Source organism: Chamaea fasciata, unplaced genomic scaffold (assembly GCF_029207755.1).
Source record: "Chamaea fasciata isolate MVZ Bird 193981 ecotype frontalis unplaced genomic scaffold, bChaFas1.0.hap1 SCAF_10, whole genome shotgun sequence".
NCBI lineage: Eukaryota > Metazoa > Chordata > Aves > Passeriformes > Sylviidae > Chamaea > Chamaea fasciata.
In genome coordinates this window covers 4,851,965-4,868,383 of record NW_027094095.1, presented here as the reverse complement: position 1 = coordinate 4,868,383, position 16,419 = coordinate 4,851,965, and the positions used below count along the sequence as shown (strand labels likewise).

Sequence of the window (16,419 nt, the reverse complement as noted above, 5' to 3'; positions counted from 1 at the left end):
TGCTAAGCAGGTTTTGAAAAAGGAATTAATTTTTACCCCCCCCCCCCCCCCCCATTTTTTCACATCAACAAAATTACAGTTTCTGCAAATTAAAAAAAAAAAAAGAAGTCGTGGCTTTCATATCCTTGTTTTTGAAAATTATATTTGTTTTGAAAGAAAAGTCCAGCTTAAACTGAGTTCTAAAGGTAAGGTGAGAGCTCCATGTTAAGGAAGGCATAAAATTATTCGCTGTACAGGACACAGCTACATGCACCATCTGCAGTGCAATTGCCATTATGCTGTATTTAGGAAAAAGAATCTGGTTTTGGAGGGGTGCAATGAAATATGAACAACTTGCCAGATTCTGTGTTAGGACCCTGTGGTACGGTTGGTAAACTCTGGGAAGAAATCCGAAGTGATGCCTTTATTTTGAAAGAGAACAATTTTTCACGCATTGTTTCTGCTGTCAGATGGACTGCAAAGTCGTAGGAGCGCAGAGGAGGGAGGGGGGTGTCCTGTAGTCCTCACAGCTGTCCTGTGTCCTGTTTTATTGTCAGCTCCTGACAGTTGGATTTATAATTGTATGCCTGGAAAATCTCATTCCATGTCCAACAGGTGGAAGCACCCTTCCCCAAATTCCTCCGTGGCCCTCGGGAGCCACGTCAATCAGGGGAACGGGGGAGGGAGTCTGGGGGCTCTTGGCTGCAGGAGCCAGCTGCCCCTTTCTAATTTTAGAAGGGGTGTGCAAGAACAGTGTGGAGTGGAAAACTTTCCAAACCTCTTAAAGCTGCAATAACCGAGGTAGTGAAAGATGAGAATGTGGCTCGTTGCTTTTAACATCCTGTGAGTCTCCACGCACCACCTCCAGTGCTGGGGCAGCGCTCACCGCTGTTCCCTCCGCTGCTTTTTCCCTTTCGGGAGCTCGTCCAGCTGGAGGGTGTTCAACTCCTGCCGTCCTCTCAGCTGCGCCTGTTTGCAGGTAAACGATCTCTTTATTTCTGATCGCCGAGAATTTCACAAGGTGATGGCGTTTTCCACGAGAACGTCTCTTTTTCTTTCTCTTCTCTTGCCCGGGCAGAGCTTTCCGCTCGCTGCAAGGGGAATCTTTGAAAGTGTAAAGGTTCTACTGGCAGACACAGAGAACAAATAGGAGCAAAACCAGCATACGAACACTGCCTTTGAATTTTATCTGGCTGAAACCAAATGCTTTGAGAAAATCCTGATGTGACGCCTAGTTTGCCTGGCGATGAGAAGGAGGAGCGTGAAACTAGACTAACTGCTTCCAAGCAGAAAAGAGAAACTATGTTTAAAAGCATAATTAAAGAGGCAGTACATTACGAAAGTGCTGAATAATTTAAATAGGCTGCCAGTCCAGCAATATTAAGCAGTAAATTTAAACAGACACTATGTGATGATGGGGCATGTAATAATTTCATTTGCCCTAGTCTGCAATCAGGGCTTCCATGCATTGCAGTAATATTGTTTTCATTGACTGAAATTGCCATTATTATTATTATTACTTAAAGTCTCCTGCATTTGGGAGCAGCAAGTTCGCTCTTTGAGGACTCAGGAGGGAATTTGGCACTACTTATCACTCTTTCCCACTGGAGCTGTGCTTGTCTTTCCATGTTCAGGCATTTTTTTTTCCTCCTCATCTGGCAAAACAAAATAATTTCCAAAGGTTTAACCACTGGCATCTCGAGCTTACCTCTTCTTTCAAAGGAGGTGTGCTTATGCAGGAAAATGTACCCTCTAATTAGATTGTATATGTAAAAGACCCAAATTAAGGCTAAATGAGTATCCTATAATTGTGATGTGATTAAATTCTGCATTGCCTAAACTCCATAGCTGTAATCTCTCAGTATTTAGGCTGTTTTCCCTATGATGTTCCCATGCTGGAATAACTTACATGCAAAATGTTGACCATTTACTAGAGGAGAGGCTATGTAAAAATAGGTCAAACCTTTTCAGTGAAGTAAAAAACAAAACAAGAAAGAAAAGAAAACGCTGAAATTAATAGCTCCAGTAGTTACTGTGATCCTTTAGTGTTTGGGGTAGATAACTCTCCACCCCCGTGCTCCCCCAAGAAATCTGGCACCAAACAATCACACTAATGACTGAAAACCAGACTGGGGAAGTTGTAGACAGGCCCTGAAGGGAACATTCCCAAAATAACTGCAGGGAGATATTCTTTTTTTCCTATTCTAATAACTTGCCTTCTTCAGTGGAAATAATTTTGCTATAGCTGGATAATATCTTAGACCTATTTTTGAAGCGTGGGTGGTTTTAATGCATCTTCGGGGTGGAATCCATGCATTAGAAGTCAGTATACTAACAAATTCTTCCGTGTCTATAATGAGCGTTAAAAGTGAAATGAAGCCCGCGGTACCCAGTCATGTCTCTGAAGTTCTGCAAATGTTTATTTAAATTTAAATTTGGGAGAGTGTAATTGGGGACGCTTTCACTGGCAAAACAAAACAAAACAAAACAAATTCTTTTTCTAAAGATGACTTAGCTATGAACACAAATGACTAAAAAGCGGTGCCCTAGTTTCGGCTGGAGCCGCTTCAGGAATGCCAACATCAGCGCTGGGTTTAATTAGCATTGCCAAGACCTGGCCTTGCACCAACACCCAGGGCTCTGCATATAAAACGCAAAGGGGACTGACCCGGCAGGTCGAGCCTGTAGAACTGTGAGGGGAAAAAGAAAAGCTTCGAGGGAAATACTGGAAAGCGAGGCTCCGCCGAGGATCAGGGAGGGCAGGGCAGCTGCGCCGCACCCAAGATGGCGGCCGGCGCCGAGGGGGCCCGGCGGGACGGCGCCATGCTGGGAAGGTCGGCGGCGGGGCCGGTTCTCGCGAGACTTTCCGGTGCGCCGCCGCCGCCGCTTCTCCGTGTCAGTTGCGGGCCGGTAATGGCGGCGCTGAGGGCCCGCTGAGGGGCCGCGCGCCGGGCTCGAGCCGCGCTCCGTCCGCCCGCCTTCCGCGGGATGTGCCGCGACCTGCCGCCGCCGCAGCGGGCGTCCCACAGGTGAGGAGGCGGCGGGAGCGGCCCGCGCCGCCGCCCCAGGCCGCGCTCGGCCGGCGGTGCCGCCCCGCCGGGGCGTCGGGCGAGGTGGGGCCGGGGCGGGCCCGGCCCGGGGAGCTGCCGGCTGTCACTTGGCTCGGCCGCTCTGCCCGGCTCCGGCGTCTCCGCTTCACCCGTTAAGTCTCTTTCTAGTTTTAATTTGTTTTCCGCTGCTTGTCGTACCGGGGGGTGGCGGATGAAGGGAGAGGGTTGGGGTGCTCCGTGTCGCTGTTGTCTTTTCGCGTCGTGGGGGGAACCGCCGACCCCGGGGTGTTTCTGTGGAGAAACAGAAACAGAACCCGGCGTGGCCCCGCTGCCCTCGGAGCCGCCCCGAGCACCGGGACGGCGCTTTTAAAGTTTAAATGTGCGCTTTGCTGGTGCCTGTGCTGTGCCAGGGCGTCCTGCCCCGGCATTGCGGCATCGCTCAGTGTCTGCCCGCTCAAAGTCCTCCTGACATCCCCGGGAACGTCTGCCCGAGCGTCCTCTGACTTCGTCGGTGCCATTCACCGTGCCTGTTGGAGGCGTGAAGGCTTCTAGGCGAGTATGACTGTGTTGCGTTTTGGTTTTGGGTTTTTTTTTTTTTGTTTGTTTGGTTTTTGGTTTTTTTTTTTTTTTTTTTTTTTTTTTTTCCTGTGGATGCAGTTTTGTGCGGTATATTGCCTGCTGTCGGTGTCGTTTCTGTGGAATAGTTAGGGCGGTCAGGCGCTGGAGTGGGTTGCCCAGGGAGGTGGTGCAGTCACCGCTCCCAGAGGTGTTTAAGATGTGTCTGCATCTGGCGGTGTGGTTTAAGGGATGTAGTCGGTGAATGAGTGCACTTGGTGGTCTTAAAGGTCTCTTCCAACCTTGACGATCTTCTGATTCTCTCATTGTTTCTGTCTCTGGCTATAAGCTGTAGCTCAGCAGCCGAGCATCTCCTGGCGTATTGTGTAAGTCTGCAGGTAGAGGTTTGTCTGTCAGATAGCTTCATTGTGTAGGTGAACAATCCAGTGTCTTGAAATGGAAAATTTAACACTTGACTGGTCGTTTCTGGGGCCGGGGGGGGTTTGTCATCTTAAGCTGCTTCAACTGTTGAAGTGATTTGAAAACTCAAAGTACGGTGAGCAGAAGTGTTTGTGGGACAAACCTGGGGAGCTGTAAGGGATTCGCTGCCTTGCGTGTAAGTTCTCGATGTTTTCTCGTTCTGTCTACACGGACGGGCTAAGTTTTGCTGTCTCTTCCCTATAGGTCTGGTTGCTGCAACAGTTTCATTAGGTAATGCTTGAGATAATTAAATACAACGGAGGGTGTGGCCACGTGAACACTGTAAATTGTCGAAGGCTTCGGTTTCTTTGAGTGACGCTACTTTAAACAGAAGGTAGCCTGCTCCCACTAGGCACAGCAACTTAATTTATGTAGTAATGGCACATTTCTGCCAGGGGCCAGGGCACTGTGGAAATTACATGCATCCAAAGGAGTGTGGGCGTCATCTTGAGGGAGGTGACTGTGCCCCTCTGGTCCCCTCTCATGAGACCTCACCTGGGGTGCTGTGTACAGCTCTGGGGTCCCCAGCATAGAAGGGATGTGGAGCTGTTGGAGCAAGTCCAGAGGAGGCCTCAAAACTGGTGAGAGAAGTGGAGCTCCTCTCCTGTGAGGACAGGCTGAGAGCATTGGGGCTGTTCGGAGAAGATTGCATGGAGACCTCAGAGCGTGTTCAGCATCTGATGGGACCTACAGGGAAACCAGAGAGGGACTCCTCGTTGGGAGCTATAGAGGTAGGACAAGAGGGAATGGCTTCAAACTGAGAGACTGGGTTTAGCTTAGGCATTGGGAAGAAGTTCTCCCGTGTGAGGGTGTGAGGCCCTGGCACAGGCTGCCCAGAGCTGGGACTGCCCAGCCCCTGGAAGTGTTCAAGTCTAGATTGGATGGGGCTTGGAGCAACCTGGGATAGTGGAAAGTGTCCGTGGCTGGGAGCGGGGACTAAATAATCTTTAAAGTCCCTTCCAACACAAACCATTCTAGGATTCTGTGTTGCTGATGGGCATGGATCATCTTGTAGGCTGCCTAGGCTGAGTGTGGTGGTGACTGAAAGAAAGTGATTTTAGCATTACAGAGCATCTTGTTTGTGTGGGTTTGTTTTACTAAGCCTTGGTGCACAGCTCAGGTTTGAACGCTGTACTGATAAACCAGTCCCAATGTGGATCATGTCTTTTATGTCTTGAAATTCCTTTATTGGCAGTTTGTGTCACCATAGCAAAAGCATCCCTTAAATGGATAAGAATCTAATCTTGGAGTTGCTACATCTGTACTGAAGGTTTTGTTGACTTGGATGTACTGAACTTTGCTTCTTTCACCCCTCTACCAGACATACAGCTGCTTTCTGCTATGAAAGTTTCCTTGTATCAAGCAGACTCGTGGATAAAGTCCTTAATGTGGACTTCAGAGTGCTCAGTGGAGGCTGCAGTCCATTAATGTGTTGGCAGTTAGGTCTGAAATCAGAAGTGTCAGTGCACACAGCCCTCGGTCTGTTCTGTATTGCCATCCCTGGGAGGGGAGTGAAGCTGTACAACAAAACATGAATGGTGTGATGTGCTGCTGCTGCTTCTTCCCTCCTGCTTTGACTGTCCTGGCAGCAGCCCGATAAACTGAAAGAAAAGTCACCATAAAAGAAATATTATTAATTTTCCACCAGGTTAGTGAGTTGAACTGGCTTGTGGTGCCATCAGGTGAGCGCTGCATCTTTGACAGACTGACACGATTGCTAGAGGAGGTAGCAAGGAATATTTGGATTCCTTCATCACTGTGGAGCTGCTAAATCTGCTCAACTCCACCTTGAAAATTTACGTCAGAGAGCCAAGCCACCTTTTTATCAGGACAGGAGAGCTGTTTAACTCTGCTATTGATGTCCTTAAACTAATTCATGTGATTGAAATCAATATGAGTGTTAATATGAGATCAGGTGTAGTGCTGCAGTAATGACAACAGAAGGACTTGGGGAGTTGAGTGCAGAAAGAAAACTTTCCCAGTGCAGTCAATATATCAGGCATGTGGCTGGATTAGAACAGAAGTGTAACATTTATCCATAGATGTAAGTGCTTGGAAGATAGATGTGTATCATTGTGCTAATGATGTAATAGGCTTTAATGGACTGCTCCATTGAGAATAAAATTACTTGTATGCCTAAGTCTGAAACCTTTGTCAATATGCTAGAGAAAGAATAGAGCAAATAAATGAACTAATCAATTATACCAGGTCAATTGAAACTTAGTGAATGCTAACAGAAATTCTGGCTGGTTTAGCTTCCTCAGACCACTTCTCACGGATGGCAGAACTTCTCACTAATTCACATCCATGGCAATGCACCAGCTGCAGTTCTTATACTGAAACAGAAGAACTTTTAAAGGGATGGTGTTATTTAAATAAAAGAAAATACCTTATTGCTACATTTAGCCAGATCAAGAAGAAATCTTTTAGCAGAGTCCTGGTATCTGCCTTTGTAATGCCAGATCAGAAACAGACCTGGTGGTCACTGTTCAGCTTGTCATGAGGGTTTTGTGTTTGGGGTTTTTTGACATCTTGTGATGTTATTGAGACACTTCTTAGGTGCTCCTTCTGAATGCAGTTCTGAGCAGAGGCATCAAAGGTGGGAATGTGGCATTTGGAACATTTTCCCTGAAATTTTCATGCACTTTATTCTTCTTGGAGAGGAAATAGCAGTCATTCTGCAGGTGACAGAGCTGCAGATGAAGTTGCTTCTCTACTCCTGTGTCCGTGGTGGTGTTGAGAGGTTGAAAGCTGCTGTCTCTCTCCAAACTGACAGCTCTGGTTCTTGTACTTGTACCTGTGAGTTCTAAGAAGACTCCCTCACAGTGGAGTGTTCCTTGTGAGATGAGACAGGACCTCAAGATTTTGAGCATATTCTGCTCAATGGATTTATTATGGGCTGCAAGGATTGAAATCTTCTAATGTGCAGTTTCTGGTAACTGGAGGTGGAACAAGTGAACAAACTCTTGTTTTGAAGGCCGAGGAAAGAAAATGCAGGAGTACTTTATTGGTTCTAGAAACTGGGGTATTTTCTTCTCTGTCATAAATGCTAAGAGCTTTGAAGTCAAAGAAAATACAGAACTTGTGAATGGATAGGCAAACCCTTGTGTGCATCTCCTTAATAAATGGATGCATTCTCTGCCTTTGTACTCTGATTTCTTCACGAACAATGAATCAAGTTACACTGGCTGTCACAACATTCATTTCAATAGCTTTCCTCAGAGTACCTCCTGGCACGTGATGCAGCAGAGGAAGACATTCAGTGCATTTCACTTTCAGTAGAACCACTGGTCCCTTTTTGGGGCCAGTTTTATTTTTTTATCACTCCTCCATCACTTGTGATGAAGCAGAGACACTTTTGCAAGTTGCCATGTCTTTTCATAGCAAGAGGATGTGGTACGTGTCCATTCTCAGCATTCAGTTGCAAAGAATCAGATTCAGAAACGTTTCATTTATAGAGAAATCTTCACCATAGTTTGGATGCAAATTTAGTAGCTGATTGCTGCCAGTGTTTTAATCATAGAACTCAGGAAACATATTTGTATTTTCTGCTGGGTTTTTTGACATTTGATGGATGTGTGTTTATGTCATTTATCTTCCTGGTTAACAGCTAGAGGTAGTGACACATGCTTCGAAATTTTTAAATGCTCTTCTATCTGCAAGTGTGTGGTGTATCTTGATTGCTCTTTCTTTGTACTGCCTTAGTATCCCTGAAGTTGTTTTGTTATCTAGCTTAAGACAGATCAAATTTTTATTTAATTTCCTTTACTTATGAAGCTTTTTTTGTTTGTTTTAATTATTTTGCAAAGTAATGGTTATTGGAATGTGAATTGTTCTGGTGTATATACTGCCTATAGTGCAAAACAAAATATTGAATATTATCTAAAATTAGATCACTCAGAGCAGCCAACATTCATGAGCTCCTTGGGCATTGCTGGTGTTCACTTCCTTTACATTTCATTTGAAGGCTCATTGTATAAATGAGCACTAGAAGAAGGTGGAGGGAGGACCTGCCTCATTCTGCAGTGTCAGCTGTAGATTCTGGAGATGTGGAGCTTTTTGGACAGACACGTCATGCATTTGTTTGTTGTGCTGGAGTTTGTCCTCAGTCCTGAGGAAGGTCAGTACATTGCCTGCCTCTGACAGTGTTGAAAGGCAAAGTTTCCGCAAAATATTCTCTGGCCAAAGAAAGAACATGTCACTCTTGTAAAAAAAAAAAAAAAGAAAATTTAAAAGCCCATATAGATAACCAAAACAAGTCTTAGAACAATGTATTATGGATATTTTTAACTCTCGTTGAAATGGGATAATGCAGTATGGTAAGAACTTGGATTCCGGAAAAACGAGTAGATTAACGTTATTTTTATTCCAGACTCAAGCACATCATAATAAATTGTATTTTGTGGTATTTGAGAGGACATGCAAAGGGTTTCTGGCATCTTTAAATATAATTTCCATCACTTTCAGGGAACTGGCTCAGCAAAACCAGTCGTTTTGCTCGACTGGGTCTGCCTGTGCCTGTCCACCTGTGTCTGTTCCTGCCAGCAATGCAGAGCTTTAGCTGCACAGACAGGAGCTCCAGAGGGTCTTTGGAGATTCAAAAGTCACCTTTGTATTTACACATGGAAACTTAAAATGTTTCTGCAAACAGGAAAACCCGTCCTGAAAACGGATGATTTGTGTCTGTGTCCATTTCCTGCCCAGACAAGTGTGCAGTGTGTGAGGTGTGGGTGCAGTGGGGCACCCTGGGGCAGGCTGCCCGTGAGCTCCAGTGGGATCTCCACTGGTAAGAAGGTGGTGAATGGTTCTTGTTTTCCCCAGTCCCGCTGTTCTCCTCAAGGCAAAGGCAGGAGCAGCTTCTCACATTTGCTCCTGGGGAGCAACAGCCAGTCCAGGACTGAGGCTGATCCCACTGTTCACTGGTGTTTCCATCCCTTCTGCTTCTGTGTTGCTGATAGGATGACATAGATAAAACTAATAAAGCAAAATCAGGCAAAATTCTTCTAGCCTGTCCCAGACTCCCAATTCACTTGGCTTTACAACATAAGCCCATTGACTTTTCTGCCTGAGCAAGGCAAGAAAGATCCAGGCATAAAGAAAGGAAAAGATGGCTCCTTTCACTGGCACTGGTGCGTTTTTTTTACTTAAACTGCATGAAATCTTGTCCTTGTGCACTGTGTACCCAGTTTGTAGCAAAATCTGCCGCTACATGGATAAAACATTTGGGAATATCCCGTAGAAGTCAATGTTAATGACTTGTTTCATTCCATACTCTCAGCAAACCTCTGTCTTTTTTTTTGTGGTATTAGTATCCCTTGTGTTTCTATAAGAAACAGAGTCTTGAGGAATACTGTTCCCTGTGCATACTGGGCTTTTTTTTTTTCCCATAACCACTAATTGTTAGTGAAAATAGCAGTGGGTGATCTCTTGTTCACATTGTCTTCTTTCTCTGAATCTGCACAATTCAGCTTCCTCTCCTGTTTCCTTCTTCCAGTGCCATGACTTCTGAGTTTCCTCTTTTCTTACCATGTCTGTGCTACTAAGCAAAAAACCTTACCAAGGATATTTGAAAAAAACTTCACAGTTGAACCAATACACACGTTTCTTCCCTTTTGCTGCTCTCTATGCCAGTTCCTCAAAAGTTCATTACATTTCTTTCACCTTCCTACCTCTCTCATTCTCTTCCTTTTTATATCCTGCTTCTCTCACCGTTTTTCTTTCTCTTTTTCCCAGTCTTGTTTTCAATCTCTTCACATTTTTGTGTGTCTTTGCTAAGCATATTCTGCTTTCATATCTCCCACTCTTTCTAAAGTGCTGTGCTCTTAACTATGCTGTCCTCTTGATTTGCTGTCTGTTGTACCTTTCGGTGCCATCCTCGGTGCGTTTAGTAATTCATGTGTTGGTTTCTCATGTGCCTTTTTTATGTGGCAGTGGTTTTCTCTTTGTTTCCATTTCCTCCTTTCCGGTGCTTTCTCATGCATTTTCTGATCTGTCAGTTCTCTTCAGTGTCTTCTTGTAGGAGTAGTGTTTGTAGAAGACAGTGGTTGTCAGGTCCTGTATCCATCCCCTTGTCCAGTTTCTTCCAGTAGTTTGGAGTGTATTGTTTCCTTTTGTGTTTCCTCTCAGGTCCTCATCTGAAGCAGTTCTGCTGTGCCTTCTTTTGTGTGCTTTTTTTTTTCTTTCTTTTTTTTTTTTTTTTTTTGGATATGTGAGTAAAGGATGAGATGGGCGCTTGCTGTGGGATTCACATGTCACGACACAATGGTGTTTGTATCTTAATCACTCACCCAAGGGGGGGGGCGGGCTTGGCAAACCAGCTTTGAATGGACCTGTGTAGGATGTCTGTGTCTCCCAGTGAGCAATCCTGTAACCATCAGATCAGTTCTGTTGATTCTGCAGTCTTCCACCTTTTTTCCAACTATCTTAAGATTCTCAAAGCCTTTTCCAGCCTGCAGATAACCTTTTGCCATCAGTGCTGTCTCCTCAGAAGGTCTTTGGCATTTCATCTTTAGAGCTCTGTCTCTTTGTTTAAGGTCAGTATTAAATAGAGATGGATCATTTAGTTTAGCAGAACAAGATCTCTTTGAAGCAATAATTTCAGAATGTAGTTTTTATGTATTTTGTCTTAAGTTATTCATGGGGCTTTGACACAACTTTTGTATTGATGGAAAATGTAATTTTAAATAATTTCAGTTTCCTTCATGCAATTTTTTGTTTAGTATTATTCTCTGATAAATATTCATTTCAATGTATTTTAGTGTTTAACTGGTCTATTACCCTTCATGCATGTCCTATAAACAGGCATGGTAACTGTGGCTGGATTTATTTCTTTTTTATTCCCCACCCCTCTCTGTAGTTTTGGTAACAATAAAGAGTCTTCTCTGTCTGGTTGAACTTTTTGCAGAGGCAGGGTATTGAATTGTACAATTGTGGTTTTTTTAATAGAGTGCTGCTTATCCATGTAAGCTGTAGCATTCGACTGAAGTTATTTTAACAATATGTAGGAATTCAACAGTTTATGGGAGTCAACATAATTTATTTGTATGTAGGTTTTGAAAAGCTCATAAATTTCTCCCATCCTTCCAAAAGACTGGGAGAGGGACACCTAAACCCCAAACCCTCAGAGTTATGATTACATCAGGACCAAAAACTACTGCAGTGTTGCCTTCCTGAAACTGTAGACAGCTCCAGAGTTCTCGGTTCTGACGTGTCTGTTCTTTCAGTCAGCAGCAACCTGAGTTAAGCAGAACTGTTCAGGGAATCTCAGGGGCTGCTCTGAAGAAGCCAGGGAAGAACTTTGCACTTGGAGCTGGTCCTGCAGCTGGTGTGCATTAGGATAAGAACAGCAAGATGCTTTCTGATTTCTTCCCAGCTTGGAGGAGAGGTGGAATGGCCTTTTATTGAGGAGCATTAGAGACTTTTGAAGGAGTTGAGGTGGAATTATTGACCACTGGTGATCATCAGCACACAGCTGTGGGAATAATTCAGTGTCTGTTACTCACACACCTGTGCTGATCACTGTGTATCGAGTGCGCTGTATCAGCCGTTCTCTGAAGTGTTTCACTGTCTGAATGAGTTCTGTTCAACTCACACTGGCAGGTTTTAGTGTCAGGATGAAAGCTATTACCAAGCAATTTGGGGTTGTTGAATCTGGTACTTTTCATGTAGATTTAAGGAATACATAGAGTGTGTATGTGTAGAATTACAAGTCTACATTTGCAGGGCATCCTAAAATAAACTAAACATAGAGATTTGTGCGTGTAAAATAACAAAGAACAATTATACTCCCTGATGAAGTTTTCTTATCTATACTTATAATTCTAATGATAAGAATAAATCCCAAGCAATTACATAAAGATGGATACTTAATCCTTTAATAGATGGTTGCTTGTCTAGAAGTTACCATATGCTAAATTTACATATTGAGTAGGTTTTGTTAGATATGTGTTTGGGCAAGAAACTGATACTGGTATGATACGGTATTTTCAGCAGCTCTCAAAGTCAATTCTTTATGGAAAATTCCCTCATTTTTATTAATACTTGTTTTCTACATTTCTAGCCCAACAGCTCCTTTCTCCAGTGATGGAGAGGATCAGCTGGATGATTTCCAGAGCAGGGCAGTGCTGTGATTTACAGCATGAATGATGTGAGGCACAAAGTGCTGTTCTGCATGTATGAGCTCTTCACCACCTGTCCTAGAAGCAGAATTTTCTAACTACACTTGGCTTGATGCCCATAACTATTGGTTACTTAAAAACTAACACACCCACCCTTCCTTTCTAGAATTTCTGCATTATTGTGGACTGTGTTTCTGTACCTACATATATAAGCTTACATGCCTTTTCCTCACTCTTTCAAACACTTACTTGGACTCATCAAAGAAAGTCACAACTAAAAGTCCTTTGAAGACCTTTGCTCTTATTGATAGCTTCTCCTGGGGCATCAGAGCAGTTTTTTGGGATAATTTACTGCTATAAATACGGGATATATGACTGAATCTGAGACCAGACTTTACTGCTGGTCACTGTGAGTATCCTTAAAACCATATATGATGAAAATCCTTGTCACAAAATACATGGGCAAGAATCTGTTTCAGCAAGTAGTGCCTAGTGTTAGTTTTGGTCTGCTTTTACCAGAAGATTGATCTTTATATTTAATTCCTTTTTTATGTGGCACACAGTTGAGGGAAGTGAGAGCAAAATAAATTTTCAGTAATTAAAAAAATAAGGAAAATTTACATCCGGGAGCTCATGAAAGAAGAGACAGGAAAATGTGGTTTTATGACTCTTTCAGAGGTCTAGAACTTCCTGTTGGAATTCTGTGGTCACCTGATTTTTTCTTTCCAAAGCAGAAGTGTTGTCAGTGTGTTCTGAAGACAGCTCAGAAAGCATGTGCTGGGTCCTCTTTTTGTTGTTTGGTTGGTTTTTTTCCTTTCCTCCTTTATAAAAACTGCTTTGGTGATAGTGGCTGGGAGTTCACCCTTTAATTCTCGATTCACTGTGAGTCTTACCTTTGAAGTTCACAGGACAACAACAGTGGCACCAGCCTTGTCTTTTTTTCCTGGCTGTAGTGTCCTGCCATGCAGTTCTGCTGTGCCTTTTCCTTTCCTGGAGATCAGTGACACATTCATTCTGCCACTGTGGGTATTTTCCCCAAGCATTCATAGGTTCAAACCATGTGGTGCTGCCTCTGTTAGGCCCGTGTGTGCTGTGTTAACTTCTTCAGACTTGCTGCAATACTTGTTACTCTGATCTAAATCGTGTTAACCTCTGGGCCTCCTTTTATCACGTTAATGTTTCTTTATGACAGAGAACAAAATCAAACCCATCTTTATCCATGGAATTACGTGGTTTCTGCAGGAAGCTGTGACCACATCTGTGATTTCAGTGCTGGTTATCTGACCTTGGTCATGATGAAGGTTTGAAGTCATCAGATGAGGTGGACATTCATCATAATGATCAAGGTTATGTTTTCTTTAGACTAAGATACACTTGCTTTTACTTTATACCTCTTTGATTCTTACATGACTGATTTTTTTTTTTAGGTAAATTGACACAATGTGGAGCAACAAGTCTAATGAGGTGCCTCTACAAAATCTGAGGCATAACCAAAGCAAGGATTCTACCAGAGGTAAGGATTTGCTCTGTTCTGCTGTCTTGTTTTTGGGAGATATTTTGTCATGAGTTGTCTGAAATGTTGGGGAATTGTTCCAGAAAGCATTCTCCTGCCTCAGTTTGGGAGCTAAGAGCATGTGTTCTGTGGCTTCCCTTTTGCAGATAGCAGTTTTGTACTCTGATCTCTGGAGTATTTGCTGATCTGCATTAGCAGTTGCCAGCCTGGGATATGGTTGCCAAGATGGCACAGAGACAGATTTTTTTAAAGTGCTGTAGAGGAGGAGCAATGCAGAAACAGAAATTGGGAACTGTTGGCTCTTGAAGGAAGTGAGGAAGAGCTTCAGTGACAGTTGCTCAGTTCCAGAGAGCGAAGACACTGCAATTGCAGCAGTGCATCTCCACTAGGATGACTTTTACAGCACTTTGGTCTCCCTTAGTTGGAGAAATCATTTAGCTTTTTACTGTTATGATGACAGTAATTTAGGAAAGGAGGCAGCAGAAAAATTTAAAATTGACAGTACTTCCCTGAAAAAATCTTCCCTGAAAGGAAGAAAGGTCTTGTCTTGCAGAGCAGCTGAGTTGCGTGCTGAGCCTGTGGGTCGAGATCAATCATATGATCTCCAGCATGAGAAAACCGGACTCCTCAAGTTATTTTGAAAGTAGAGAAAGATTATTATTTTATCTGTAAGAGAATATTGTTGCTGATTATTTCCTGTGGTATGTTCAGGTTTTTTTATAATTACCAGCTTTTTGAAGCTGTAGTGTTCTGTGGACAAGAAGCACCACCTCCAGAAGTCAAAGCAAAGTTGTTTCTGTGCTGCTTCCCTAACCCTTTTCCTTTGTGTTGTTGCATCTTTCCTGAAATGAAATTGGCAGATTTTTTTTCCTATAAGGAAGAGATTATTTCGTTCAACTCTCTGTTACTACTACTCTCCATGGTTCTGACACACGGATGTTGTGTTTTATAAACCATTAGATTTTAAGAACCATTAGAAACAAAAGAAGAGGGGAACTGAGGAAGTAAATATTTATAGAGGAAAACACTACTACATCCTCCTGAGCTCAATTGCTTATAAAGTAGGTGCTGTCTGTTTAGATTAAAAGGCTTGGGTTAGTGCCTCCTGCTTATTCACAAACATTATTTCTGTTTTGTTTGTAGGGTGTACAGTTCAGAAAGATTACTGTTCATAATTCTGCTGTTTGGAGCTTGAGTTTTGAGTGCAGTCTTTCAGTGACCATGTATTCATGCTTAGTTTACTGAAGAAGAAAATGGAAGGGGGAAAAAAAAGGTAGTTAAACTATAGTACAATAGAAAAGTATAAAGCATTTCTGTTGGGGTAGATAAACAGCTTCATTTTATCTTCAAAACATCTATTATATGTGGTGGATTTGATTTCAGGTGTCATCATGCATTCAGCCTAACTTAGTAAACTCATATAATATGTTACGTTAAATACTTTATAGCTTTGCTAAGATGAGCCTTGACTGATAACAGTCTTTCGTAGAGGAGATTAACAGGCTGGAACTGTGTTATGAAAAGAACTTGATTAGCAAGCGTGTGAAAATTGTTTTGAAGCAACATTTTATTTCATTGTTTTTCATGTACTAATGTGAAAGTAATTTCTTTGTTTCTGCCCTGGAAGATCTAACTGCAGCATGGGCTTCTTTTTCTCAGACTAAGGCTGCTGTAAGTACCTTTTTTTTTTTTTCCTTTGGGGTTTTTTTACTCATTTTCAAGTCAGTTAGTGGCTACAAAAGCTTTAGACAAAGTATTATTTTACTCAGCGATTATCTCTTCAACAAGTTGTAAATAGCACAGTGCTGTTGGAGTGTGGGAATGCTGAGCATTGTTGTATCTTGGAAAAAGTTTTCTACACACAAGGAGAAGCTTTTGCCACAGCAAGCTTAGTCTGGAGAGTAGCAATATCTTTTTATTTAACAAGGTGGTGATGTCACATTTTTCTGAAAACTTGGAAAAATAGCTCTCCCCTGCTTAGTCAAACCAGTCAGAAACTGGGGCAACACCAGTGTATTTAATAATTTTCCATTCTGAGCATTGGGATTGCAGTATTTCTGTGGGAATTAACTTAGGTGCTTAAGATGATGTAGTTGTTTCTAAAACCTGGCTTCAGTGAGGCCAAGCAGTTCAGGTTTTCACAGAGTTCAGCTCTTTCCCATAGGCTTGTCCCTCTTTTTTCTCAGTAGCTGAACATCAGTGTGGGGTTTTACTTGTGGAATTTATATCATGCTCCATTTTTAAGGGACTATTACAGAATTTTTCCCAAATGGAATTAATAATTTATTCCGGCCGAGCATTAGGTCTGTGAATGGCACATTATTATTAATTTTTTTCAAAACAGCCTACTTAAGGGAACAAAACTATGCAACCAAACCTAATTTAGATAATCTTATTAAACAAAACTTAGTGGTAGTTTCTGGCCATAAAACCATACAGTTTTGCAATGTCAGCCTTGTGAAGTTGTTCTTGCCTGCAGTTTGATTCATCATGAAAAAGGAAAAATTTGTCATGTTGGGAGGGAAATAAAAATGTAGCTTAAAAATAGAAAACAATGTTCTAATTTGCATTCTCTTCCAATTCTAGCTACGTCATATAGAGAACAAGTTGGAAATAGCTCCCAGCAGCACGGCTGTGTTCGATTCAGTCATGGATGCCAAGAAACCCTCTGCTAGTGCCAGCAGGAAGAGCAGCAGGAAGGGTATGTATTATTGAGGAGAGAGCT

At 42.8% G+C, this 16,419-nt stretch overlaps 1 protein-coding gene across 2 annotated transcripts in view; it reads left to right on the top strand.

Moving 5' to 3' along the window:
- Nucleotides 1-2,878: 2,878 nt before the first annotated feature.
- Nucleotides 2,879-16,419, top strand: part of CEP350 (centrosomal protein 350) — a 67,436-nt gene continuing 53,895 nt past the window's right edge. The window contains exons 1-4 of one of the 2 annotated variants that reach the window (XM_066192138.1): nucleotides 2,879-3,008; nucleotides 13,609-13,694; nucleotides 15,322-15,365; nucleotides 16,281-16,395. In XM_066192138.1, coding sequence (XP_066048235.1) covers nucleotides 13,622-13,694; nucleotides 15,322-15,365; nucleotides 16,281-16,395 — 232 coding nt within the window. In that variant the 5' untranslated portion in view covers nucleotides 2,879-3,008; nucleotides 13,609-13,621. Of the gene's footprint in view, nucleotides 3,009-13,405; nucleotides 13,528-13,608; nucleotides 13,695-15,321; nucleotides 15,366-16,280; nucleotides 16,396-16,419 lie in introns of those variants that run through there. The other variant, XM_066192139.1, reaches the window with a different exon arrangement.